The 12,274-nt window shown below is 42.3% G+C and overlaps 1 protein-coding gene across 1 annotated transcript in view; it reads left to right on the top strand.

The window, feature by feature from the left end:
- The window catches only part of LOC128613033 (myelin and lymphocyte protein-like), a 12,783-nt gene extending 1,728 nt beyond the window's left edge, over positions 1-11,055 (top strand). Inside the window, exons 2-4 of the mRNA XM_053633571.1 lie at positions 2,951-3,118; positions 5,876-6,019; positions 10,853-11,055. Coding sequence (XP_053489546.1) covers positions 2,951-3,118; positions 5,876-6,019; positions 10,853-10,927 — 387 coding nt within the window. The 3' untranslated portion in view covers positions 10,928-11,055. The remainder of the gene's footprint in view (positions 1-2,950; positions 3,119-5,875; positions 6,020-10,852) is intronic.
- Positions 11,056-12,274: the final 1,219 nt, after the last annotated feature.

Here is a 12,274-nt window from a genome sequence, read left to right as displayed (position 1 = left end):
GTAGATAGTGAAGGTGTAGGTGGTGAAGGTGGTGTAGTTGATGAAGGTGTAGGTGGTGAAGGTGGTGTAGTTGATGAAGGTGTAGGTGGTGAAGGTGGTGTAGTTGATGAAGGTGTAGTTGATGAAGGTGTAGATAGTGAAGGTGTAGGTGGTGAAGGTGGTGTAGTTGATGAAGGTGTAGTTGATGAAGGTGTAGGTGGTGAAGGTGTAGGAGGTGTAGATAGTGAAGGTGTAGGTGGTGAAGGTGGTGTAGTTGATGAAGGTGTAGTTGATGAAGGTGTAGGTGGTGAAGGTGTAGGAGGTGTAGATAGTGAAGGTGTAGGTGGTGAAGGTGGTGTAGTTGATGAAGGTGTAGATAGTGAAGGTGTAGGTGGTGAAGGTGGTGTAGTTGATGAAGGTGTAGTTGATGAAGGTGTAGGTGGTGAAGGTGTAGGAGGTGTAGATAGTGAAGGTGTAGGTGGTGAAGGTGGTGTAGTTGATGAAGGTGTAGTTGATGAAGGTGTAGGTGGTGAAGGTGTAGGAGGTGTAGATAGTGAAGGTGTAGGTGGTGAAGGTGTAGGAGGTGTAGATAGTGAAGGTGTAGGTGGTGTAGTTGATGAAGGTGTAGTTGATGAAGGTGTAGGTGGTGAAGGTGGTGTAGTTGATGAAGGTGTAGTTGATGAAGGTGTAGGTGGTGAAGGTGGTGTAGTTGATGGAGGTGTAGGTGGTGAAGGTGTAGGAGGTGTAGATAGTGAAGGTGGTGTAGTTGATGAAGGTGTAGGTGGTGAAGGTGGTGTAGTTGATGAAGGTGTAGTTGATGAAGGTGTAGGTGGTGAAGGTGGTGTAGTTGATGAAGGTGTAGGTGGTGAAGGTGTAGGAGGTGTAGATAGTGAAGGTGTAGGTGGTGAAGGTGTAGGAGGTGTAGATAGTGAAGGTGTAGGTGGTGAAGGTGGTGTAGTTGATGAAGGTGTAGGTGGTGAAGGTGTAGGTGGTGAAGGTGGTGTAGTTGATGAAGGTGTAGGTGGTGAAGGTGTAGGTGTTGTAGGTGTTATAAAGTAATTTGATGTTGCTGGGAATTTTGCAGTATCTGTCAGTTATTTTCCCAAACAGAAATAAACATGATCCCGCTGTTTTTGTGGTTTTGTTTTGTGTTGTGGAGCTCGAGCTCAGGGCCATGTATCACTATCACTATCTGATCTGAAAGGTGAGAGAGAGAGACAGACAGACAGGGAGCCGGAGGGAGAGAGAGAGAGACGGGGAGAGAGAGACAGACAGGGAACAGGAGGGAGAGAGAAAGACAGAGAGAGAGAGAGACAGGGAGAGAGAGACAGACAGGGAGCAGGAGGGGGAGAGAGAGAGAGACGGGGAGAGAGAGACAGACAGGGAGCAGGAGGGAGAGAGAGAGAGAGACAGGGAGCAGGAGGGAGAGAGAGAGAGAGACGGGGAGAGAGAGACAGACAGGGAGCAGGAGGGAGAGAGAGAGAGACGGGGAGAGAGAGACAGACAGGGAACAGGAGGGAGAGAGAGAGAGAGACAGACAGGGAGCAGGAGGGAGAGAGAGAGAGAGACGGGGAGAGAGAGACAGACAGGGAGCAGGAGGGAGGGAGAGAGAGAGAGAGAGACAGGGAGCAGGAGGGAGAGAGAGAAATTTTCACTCACAAATTTAATCTTAGTTATAAATCAATGCGGGAATGTAGATTACTGACAGGCTAAAATGCTAAAAAGTGAAATGTAGGTGTAAATATATTTGAGCTTTTTTTCTTGTGAAATGGGTTTAAGATTAATTTAATGACAGAAAAGGTTTTAGATAAAAAGAATCATTTCTGTGCGGCGGTGTGTCCAGGAAGCAGGACTGTATTTGTGAATATATATATATATATTTCCTTTAAATGTGTTAGAGGAGCAGAGACGCATTAATTATTAATACTGTGCGTGTGTGTGTGCGTGTGTGTGTGCGTGTGTGTGTGCGTGTGTGTGTGTGTGTGTGTGCGTGTGTGTGTGCGTGTGTGTGTGCGTGTGTGTGTGCGTGTGTGTGTGCGTGTGTGTGTGCGTGTGTGTGTGCGTGTGTGTGTGCGTGTGTGTGTGCGTGTGTGTGTGTGTGTGTGTTTAGTGTAATTTGATCCTGAAGTGTTTACAGTTTAACACTGTTCAAGTGTCACACCCCTGAGCTTCATTTTATTTTATTTATATTTATTTTATGTATTTATTTTTATTGACGTGTAATTATTACACAGCTCTGGATCCTCCTACACTTCAGTTATGTGTCTTAAAGCATGTTACTCACTAAGTACTTTGAACATTCACTTAGAACCCCTATGGGTTCTTCAGTTCTGCGTCCTGAGTATCCAGTAAACCCTAAGAATACAGAATGCTGTAACTGTTTCCCAACAGAAAGTTCAAACTAGAACCATTTTAACAAGCTAAGAACCCTACTTATTACAAAGAACCTTTGCAAAAGATAGAACCCTACAACTGATAATGTTTATCCGACAGAGTTCCAAGTAGAACCCTTTTAGGAGGCTCAGAACCCTTAATTATCTAGCAAACACTTAAATAATATAGCCTAGAATCCTATAAATGGTTCCCTGTCAGTAAAGGTTCCAACTAGAACCCTTTTAGTAACACTAGCACCCTTACTTACTATACAGAACCCTTGAAGAATGAGGAACCTTTCGAGTGAGATTTTTTCAGAAAAAATACAAACTAGAACCCTTTTAGGAGGCTAAGAACCTACTCAGAAGACCAGGGGCCTCTTACTGTTTGCTTATCAGAGAAGGTTCCATGTAGAAGGTGTTGTTAGGAGGGTAAGAACCCTTCATTATCTAATGAACCCTTAAAGAACCCTTTTTTTTTCTATGAATGTACCAGGAGGAAGAACTTCTGACAGGTTCTAGATATTAAGAAGAAAATAATGAGCAATAATTTGGAGTTGGTACCGCACACTTACCGGTTTCGTGTGTGTGTGTTGCAGATATTCGGTGGCTTGGTGTGGATCCTGGTGGCTTCAACTCATGTACAACCGGAGAACCCTCAGGGTTGGGTGATGTTCGTCTCCGTGTTCTGTTTTGTCATGACCTTCCTGTGGCTCATCATATTTGCCTGTGGAGCTCACAAGAACAAAGGAGGCTGGGCTACTGCAGTGAGCACCAACACACACTACTCTTCATCATCATCTTCATCTTCATCATGTTCACTTAGCAACAATATATCAAGACAAATTACGTGCTTGTAAATACTGTTAATACGAATAAAAATGTAAAAACTGTTAGCCACTTAGCATTGTTCCGTTCATCTTTCACACAGATATTTTTAAGGAACATTAAGAGGAACTGGCTTAATGGTTTCCATTAGAGATTTTCATTTAAGTTTCTTTTTCAAGTGAAGATGATGACCATCAAAATAAAATTAGCACACCAGACTATCAGGAACCATTAGGAACACCACATACCATTACACTACCATTACAGATCACCACATTAAACACATGAAAACCCATTAGGAACCACTAGAAATCTCTAATGGTTTCTAATGTTTTTTCAGCGTGGTTTAAAAAGCTGGACAGGCCACTAGGCCACGCCCAGTTTTCCTGTCGTGTTGTTGTTATTGTCAGGTGTCAGTGTTTACGTGGGGAAAGTTTCTGGTGTTCAGAGTCAGGTTTCACCGCTGCTTACGCGGAGTTTCTCAGTAGCTTTAAACCTAAAAGAACAAGGTAAGGGATTCGAGATCAGAGTCTGATTAAAATGCGTCTCCTCCAATCTCCTCTGTGTGAAAAAATAACTTTCGTGGACTTTAAAGTGGCGATATTATTCATTAATTAATAATGTGATATTTATTTAGCAGTGATGGCTCAGTGATTAAAGGCTCTGGGTTACTGATCACCAAGCCGCCACTGTTGGGCCGTTGAGCGAGGCACGTATAACCCTCTCTGCTCCAGCGGGCCGTGTCACGGCTGACCTGCGCTCTGACCCCAGATCTGTAAAAAAAGAAAAAAAAAGAAAAGAAGAGAAAATGTTGGAATACATGGAGAAAAACATTTCACTGAGCTGTAATGTATATGTGAAAAATAAAGTCTTCTTCTTCTCTTTATGGATATAATACTGACCTTGAATGACATTCCATAGTGTGTGTTTACAGAGTGTAGAGTGTATTTACAGATAAAGCATAAATATCAGCGTGACATGTTGTGGTTCCGTCAGACGGTGGCGCTGGACTTCACGCTGCGCCTCTCCCGAGCCGATATGCGCTTAAGTTCAAGATCAGAATCGAGCGTAACTGAAACACGCCCCTATTTTAGATAAACTCCACCCCTGTGTCCGTATCTCTCACGTATCCTCGGAATAACGCTTTGAGATTTCCTATCGTGGGTTTAATCTGCTGTTCAGGTCGAGTTCTGGTTCTTGCGTGCTGTCTGCAGGACTCTGTTGGAGCTAGTCTTGTGACTTTAGTATTGTTGATTTTGTAGTTTTAGTCTATGATAATTAGGTGTCTCGGGTGTGCCAGGGCTTGTTCAGATATAGTGAAGATGTCAGTAGCACAACACTAGCCATCTAATGTTCTCTTCTAACTGCTACAGACACCTTCAGTATATTTCAGTCCTATATAAACTGTCCTGAACTCGGTCCAGACTGGACCGCCGGGGTAAGCATAACCTCCACTCTTCATCTGACTAAGCTGTACCCTTTTAATCCTTTTCAGCACAGTTCTTGTTACTTTCCTGCTATTATGTGCCTCAAAGCAATCTCTGTCTTCACATCTCATCGACCCAAAAGCTATCCTCGACAAAACAGAGGCCGTCCTTCCAATAACCTCGTCCCCCCTCCGCTCTAGCGCTCTTTCATCCACAGCTTCCAGACCCATTTCCCTCTCTTACGCTGGAACTGGCCACGAGCACTTTCCTTTCTTCACTTTCCTCCTCCACAGACCTCCTGTGCCGTCTTTCTCATAAACCTGAGACGTGTTCTCGCCTGCTGCTTGGCTGTCAGATGTGTTGTACAGCAGTCAGAGAGAATTAAGAGCAGTGGAGAGAAAGTGAAGGAAATCACAAGTTGAGATACTAATCTCCTCTCGTACCGCTCGCTCCTGTCCATGTTCTCGTCCAGTGTGACAGCTGCTAAGACGTCCTTCTAAAGGCAAAGCTTGTAGAGCAGGGGTGTCCGATCTTATCCGGAAAGGGCCGGTGTGGTGCAGGTTTTCATTCCAACCAAACAGAAGCCACACCTGAGTCTGTCGAAAGCCAAAGTGATTAAACAGGTGGAGTCAGGTGTGGCTCCTGGTTGATTGAAATGAAAACCTGCACCCACTCCGACTCTTTCCGGATAAGATTGGACACCCCTGTTGTAGAACTCTGCTTCACTTCTTAACCCACAGCTTCCTCCATCACGCTCCTCCCTGACTGCTGATGACTTTGCCACCGTTTTACGACAAGAAGCAAAATTAAGACCTGCATCGAGGCTTGTCTCTGTTCTGTCTTCTAGCAGGCGGAACAAACTTCCCACGACTGTCCGAGCAGCCGAGTCACGAGTCCCTGAAGTCCCACCTCTTCACCAACCGCTTAAATCAGCACTCTGTTCTTTATTTATTTAAAAATAATCATTTCTTGTGATTTTTCATACTGTACTAACCTCCACAGCAGGGTTTAGACTGATGCTACGACAGACTGCAAAACACTTCTATATGTCACTCGGGATACAGGCATGTGCTGAATGCCGTAAATGTAAATGTCTGTAGTTCTGAATGAGTTCTGAATTCTGATGTGATTCATTTCAGTATTAAATCCTCACTGCGTGAGTAACTCTACTCTGAATACAACCCGTACATTTTATAGAGAAAGTGCATGAATTAAAACAGTTCTTGGTGGACCGAGACAGTGAATGTGTGTGTGTGTGTGTGTTTGTAGGACTTTGTGTATCACCTCCTGGCAGCTCTGTTCTATCTCAGCGCCTCGGTTCCTCTCGCCAACATCACACTCAACATGAAGAACAGCACCGTCGTCTCTCCAGTGGACAGATTCAGATATTACCAAATCGATATCGCAGCAGTGGTGAGGCCACACTCACACACACACACACACACACACACACACACACACACACACTGAGACAAATCTATAATCTTTTTTTACTGTTTATTCAGTCGAGTTGGTTTTCCACTATGGTGGGCGGAGCCTGTTGTACTGAACAGTGCAATTTTTTTTTTTGATTTTTAATGTAGAACCCTTAAGCGTTCTTCACTGCTCCTTTGAGGGAAACTTTAAAGGTTCTGTGTCAAAAGCTACAACGCTACAAGTGTTTCCTGTTAGAAAGAGTTACATGTAGAAGAGTTTAAAGAGGCTCTTAATAATCCAATAAACACTTAAATGATCTAGAACCCCAAAGGTAGAACCGATTAGAAAGCTAAGAATGTTTACTTATTAGAAAATAGACCTGTGTGTTCAGATGTAGAACCCATTTTGGAAGCTAAGAACCCTTAATTATCCAGTGAACCGTTAAAGAACCTTCTGTTCTCAGAGTGTGTATTAACGGGGTACGTGTTCAGTACAAACTCCAAGTTATTTCTCTTTATTTTCTTTGTAATCTGTCGAATATGGAGCTTCTTGGTACTCAGTTGTAGGATTCTGCATTCTTCAAGGGTTCTCTGTTGTGATTATTAAGGGTTCATAGCCTCCTAAAATGGTTCTACCCTTCTGATAAACAATCATTTGTAGAGTGCTACATTCTTTGTGTAATAAGTAGAGGTTCTTAGCTTTCTAAAAAGGTTCTAACTGGAACCTTGTCTAATAGGAAACATTCAGTTGCAGGGTTCTACGTTCTTTAATAGCTCTTTGTATAAGTAAGGGTTCTTTGTAATAAGTGCTTCACTTTCTAAAAGGGTTCTGCTGGAAGCTTCTGTGATTGGGAACACTTAAATGGTTCTATATTGTATAAGGGTTTGTTGGATAATGAAGGGTTCTTCACCTCTTAAAGGGTTTTACATGGAACCTTTTCTGATGTGGAAACAGTTATAGGGTTCTATATTTAAAGGTTAATTGGATAATTAAAGGTTTTAGTTTCCTGAAACTTGGTTTCTACTTGGAACCTTTCTAGTGACACTCAGTTTTAGGGTCCTACATTCTGCAAGTACTTTCTTAAATTTTAGATGTGCTTTAAGGAGACACAACCCTGATCAGAGGTCAGTAGAAGGTCGTTTACTACTTTAACCAGCGCTGTCTCTGTGCTGTGATGAGGTCTAAATCCTGACTGGTTCATTACATGAATGTTGTTCCCATGTAAGTACGAGCAGAGCTGCTGTGTACAACCGTCTCTAATATCTTGGAGGTGAAGGGGAGGTTTGATATAGGTCTATAGTGTTTAATCAGGGGTGTGATAACTGCTAGTTTAAAGGATTTCGGCACATAGCCAAGGCTGAGGGGGGAATTGGTTTTTAATGGAGGTATGATTGCTTCTGGTAGCATTTGTTTGAGGAAACTCTGATCGACTCGGGGAGATTGATGATAAAACTGTGCAGTAGTTGATGTGAATGTAGGTTTGACACGGTAGTGTGGTGAAGAGCATATAGTATGATAAAGACACGTTAAATGAGATGAAGAAATGATGTGAGATTCAGACTGGTGTAATGTGACTATGTTTTACATAATTAATCCAAATGTTAGTATTAATCAATTAATTAAGAGTGACCACCGTTATGAGTGGGTTCTATGACGTTCTGATTGACCCGTACTGAATCTAGACACAACCGCTGTTCTCAGAGGGTCTTCTGGGTTCTCAAAATGAATATTAAAGTCTCCAACGATTAAAGCTTTGTCTAAAGAAACAACCAGGTTAAAGATTAAATCTGCAAATTCTCCAAGGAATTCAGAACATGGCCCTGCGGGTCTGTAAATAATCATCAGCGGAATCGACTCGGGTTTTTGCTGCCGTATGTTGTACTAGTATAAAGAACTTCAGAAGAGTTGAGTTTATGACGAGGTGTGTGTGATGAATAGATTATCATTCTAAATGAGTGAGACTCCTCCCCCTCTGCCAGTCAGACGAGGCTGATGTATATAACTGTATCCAGGAGGACGGGCTTCATTCAGTGCTGTGTACTCGTCAGGTTTAATCCATATCTCTGTTAAACACATTATATTAAACTCCTGATCAGTAACGCTTTCATTAACAAGAAGTGCTTTAGACGTACGAGATGTAATGTTTAACAGTGCTAGCTTCAGATCTGCTGCTGCCGGCTGTGCATTCAGTACGATCTCATTTTATGTTCATTAGGTTTTAATTAGGAGTATTTCTACATTATTGTTTATCTCGGGGAACAGACACGGCCTGTTGTGGAACCTAGGTGAGGACTCAGTGCAGATAGCAGACGGTCGGTTTAGCCTGCTTGTCTGCTCCTTGGCCTTGGCTCTGGATTATTCCAGATTAACTAGATCTGTTCTCAGACTATGTGTTCTGCTGCAAGAAACGAGAGCAGCGCTTTCCCGAGTGGGATGGATACCGTCCCGCCCTAACAGCCCAGCCTTGCCCTCAAAACGACTCCAGTCATCTATAAAGCCCACACTGTTTTCGGAGCACCACCTGGACCTCCAGAAGTTCAGTGACCATAACACCTGTAATCTACATCACCACGCCGCATTGGGATGGGGCCAGAGCACATACTACTGCACCGGACATCGCCTTCGCTACTTTACACACCTCTACAACGTTACTCTAGTAATGTCTGACCGACTGACTGGTGTATATCATTAGCTCCTACATAAATAACTATCTTTGAAAACCTGTGCTTGACTAATACCCTAAGATTACCTGCTATGTCCAGCGGCCTGGCTCCCGGTGTTCACCTAACTAAAACTGCTGGAGACCCTAAAGGCCTAGCTAATATCACCTGCCTTAAGATAGAGTCTCCTATAACCAGAGCTCTTTCAGGTTTCTCAGCGGGTTCTTCACTGAGGAGAGCAAACCTGTTGGACACGTGAAGCGGAGAGGAGCGGTGCTCCCATGGGCGAGTGTTGGCGTTAGCTTTGGTCGTCACCCATTCACTTGACTGTGAAGGCTCTAATGCCGGAGTTTGGGGATTGCTAAGTCCGCCTGAGACGTCCAGACTTTCCCACTACAGAAACTACACTACTCTCTCTCACTGACCCTCTCTAGAGTCTGCATGGCATCAGTTTGCTGTATTTAGACGGAAAACAAAAATAGTTTTCCGGGAATTTGAAGAGGCGGCAAAAGGATGTTACTAAAGCATGTTTTATATCAACACAACCATAAAGCATAACATTTGTGTCTTTACGTTATGATTTTTGGTTGTGTTGATATAAAACATGTTTGTTAAAATCAGTACATTGGACTGTGACTGGAATATAGTGTAAACAAAAGCCTCTGATCTCGACTTCTGAACAGAATCGTATGAAACAACGCGCACTCTTGTCTATCTCGACTTCACTAACCAACGGTGTGAATATGCTGAAGTTTGGAAAATGAGTTTGAAAGTTTGAAAAATAAAAAAAAAATTTACCCAAGGGTTATTCAAAGACCTTCTGAATATTTTTGGGTGAAATTTTTTGTTATTCGATCTTCCCCAAATTCACACCCTGGATTAGGGAAGTCAGGATTTAGACAAGAACACAAGGATCTCACCTTTGGAGCTTAACAGGAACACTAAACTTGTGTTCCTGTCTTGGTCTTGACCTCTATATTGCATGGTATGAATTTGCGGAAGATCAAAAAATGTCAAAAATTTCACCAAAAAAAACACAAAGGCTATATTTATAGTTGTTTTTTTTGTTTTTTTGTCCAAAAAATGGACTTCCTCAGATTTTACTCCGAGTCCACTCTGCTTCATCCTGTCACACTCCACAGCTGAGATCTGAGGCTCTGATTCCCTCGTAGGATGTATATATATATATATATATATATTGGTGAATGTAAAATCACGAACATTTTGCATATCTCCAGGGTTTTTCCAACACTAGAGAATGATCTTCTGTTAGAACGTCAGGTTTGGAAGCTGCAGGTGCTGTGGTTCCTGACATCACAACCCTAAAACCTGACAGGTTTAGAGTTATGAGAGATTTGGAGAGTTAGGAAGGTCAAGACGTTTGGTGTTCCTATCACGTGAAATTTTTGTGATTTCTTTTTTTTTAACTGATTTTCATTCACCAACACGTGCCATATGAGAGAAGGAGAATCTCCGGTCTCAGCTTTGGAGTGTGATACTGCAGGAACACCGAACCTGCGCTCCGGTGTACGTCTTGACCTCCCTAACGTATGGTGTGAATTTGTGGAACATTTCACCTGAAAAACTTTACAGTTTGGGTGAAAAATCTAACTTTCTCAGAACTTCTTCATATTTGCCCCGTTCATTATGGAGATGGACTGAAGCACAGGTTTGGTGTTCCAATCACGCTCCAGATCTGAGATTCTCCTACGTGTTGGTGAATGGGAATTAATAATAAAATATTTCACCACAATTTACGAGTGATGCACGTCTCCATGGTAATACAGCTTTACGCGTTTTCATGTCTTTTAAATAAAGAGCATGTGCTAGATAAATCAGCTCAGTTAATGTGCACATCATCACTAATAACAGCATGTCACTATCCTACAGTAGGAGGACCTTCATGACTCGGCAATAAAATGCTCATCCTGACACCTGAAGGAACCAGTAGTCATCGAGATCCTCTTTGGAGCATGAGAGGAACCAAAACGTACCTCAAAATAAAAATAAATAAATAAATAAATACAACACATTCATCTCAAACGTCCCAATTTATTCATTTACTCCTATTTCCAAGAAGAAAAATCCAATACCTGAACAATAATTATCATATTAAATGAATTACTTGTAAAATTCATGAATCAATTCCGTGTGTGTGTGTGTGTTTCAGGTTTTCTCCTACACCGCCACGCTGTTTTACTTCATTCACTGCATCCTGTCTGCCATCAGATGGAAATCCTTCTGAACAAACGATGGACCATGAGAGGAGAGTTCACACTCCATCACTGCCCAGATCCGATCGTTTCATTACAATGATTTTACAAAATTCTAATCAAATCTGATCGTTTAACTTTAATCATTACTGTTTTTGAGTTAATTCTGTATCATATCTAACCAAAAAAAAGTAGAAATTTTTATAACACAGTAGACGCAAGAAAAACTCATTCTTTTTACCTGAGAAGAAATCAGTTTTGTACATTTTTGACACACGATGGAATAACGAACATGTTTTATTAAAAGTTGCGTAAACTGTGTGAGTGAGTGTGTGTGAGTGTGTGTGAGTGTGTGAGAGTGTGTGAGTGTGTGTGAGTGTGTGTGAGTGTGTGTGAGTGTGTGTGAGTGTGTGTGAGAGTGTGTGAGAGTGTGTGAGTGTGTGTGTGTGAGTGTGTGTGAGTGTGTGTGAGTGTGTGTGAGTGTGTGTGTGAGTGTGTGTGAGAGTGTGTGTGAGAGTGTGTGTGAGAGTGTGTGTGAGAGTGTGTGTGAGAGTGTGTGTGAGAGTGTGTGTGAGTGTGTGTGTGAGTGTGTGTGGAGGAAATGATGTATTATAACTCTGCAGTGTATGTGGACTGAACGAGGACTGGATCCAGGTTGAGTCGTGTTTCAGTTTGCTCGGAGTGACCCGAGGTGCAGATTGTTGTGTTTAGAGAGAACTCTGAGAACACTGGGTTCTTTGCGTCAGTCTGAAGTGAGGGTCAAGACACAAACCAGAGACGTCACATTCGTATTTTAACGCAAGTATATCGATAAATGGAGGAAAAAGCCGTCAGAGAATTAGCGTCAGGATGAGTAATGTTAAAATAATAAACAAAGGATAACAGATTTTTAAACTTCCGTCTCTATTCCAAACGAAAATGAAAGAAAAGTACAACATATTCCCGTTTTCCTTATCTAAATAAAACTCAAACCAGGATTCCCAAAAGAAATGTGCAGCCACTAAAGGAAATAACGATCCACTGTTCACAGACTGCAGCTACGATAATAATAATCTCTATCACTGCATGCACGAAGAAACTGATACGAATTATTCACATATGCACGCAATTAACGTGTTCCAAAGCTAGCATCAAGCTGAAATAGACTTTTTAACGAGCTGATAACTGCGTATAAAAGCCGTCATAACGCTGTAAAGTTCAGAGAAGAGCACGGAGCAAAGAATGGAGAAATTACACAGCTAGCGTAAAGCTGAGGTACTTCAGCGTGTTGGCTGTAAACCAGACGGATGTGATTAGATCAGACACGGAGCCATTGTCACCAGCGTTCTTCCTTTTATATCCTTCTATAAAGAGATGACGTCATTTCTAATCTGCCCCAC

Source organism: Ictalurus furcatus, chromosome 9 (assembly GCF_023375685.1).
Source record: "Ictalurus furcatus strain D&B chromosome 9, Billie_1.0, whole genome shotgun sequence".
Lineage (NCBI taxonomy): Eukaryota > Metazoa > Chordata > Actinopteri > Siluriformes > Ictaluridae > Ictalurus > Ictalurus furcatus.
Note: the sequence above shows the minus strand (reverse complement) of the source record. Positions and strands in the feature narration are given on the sequence as shown.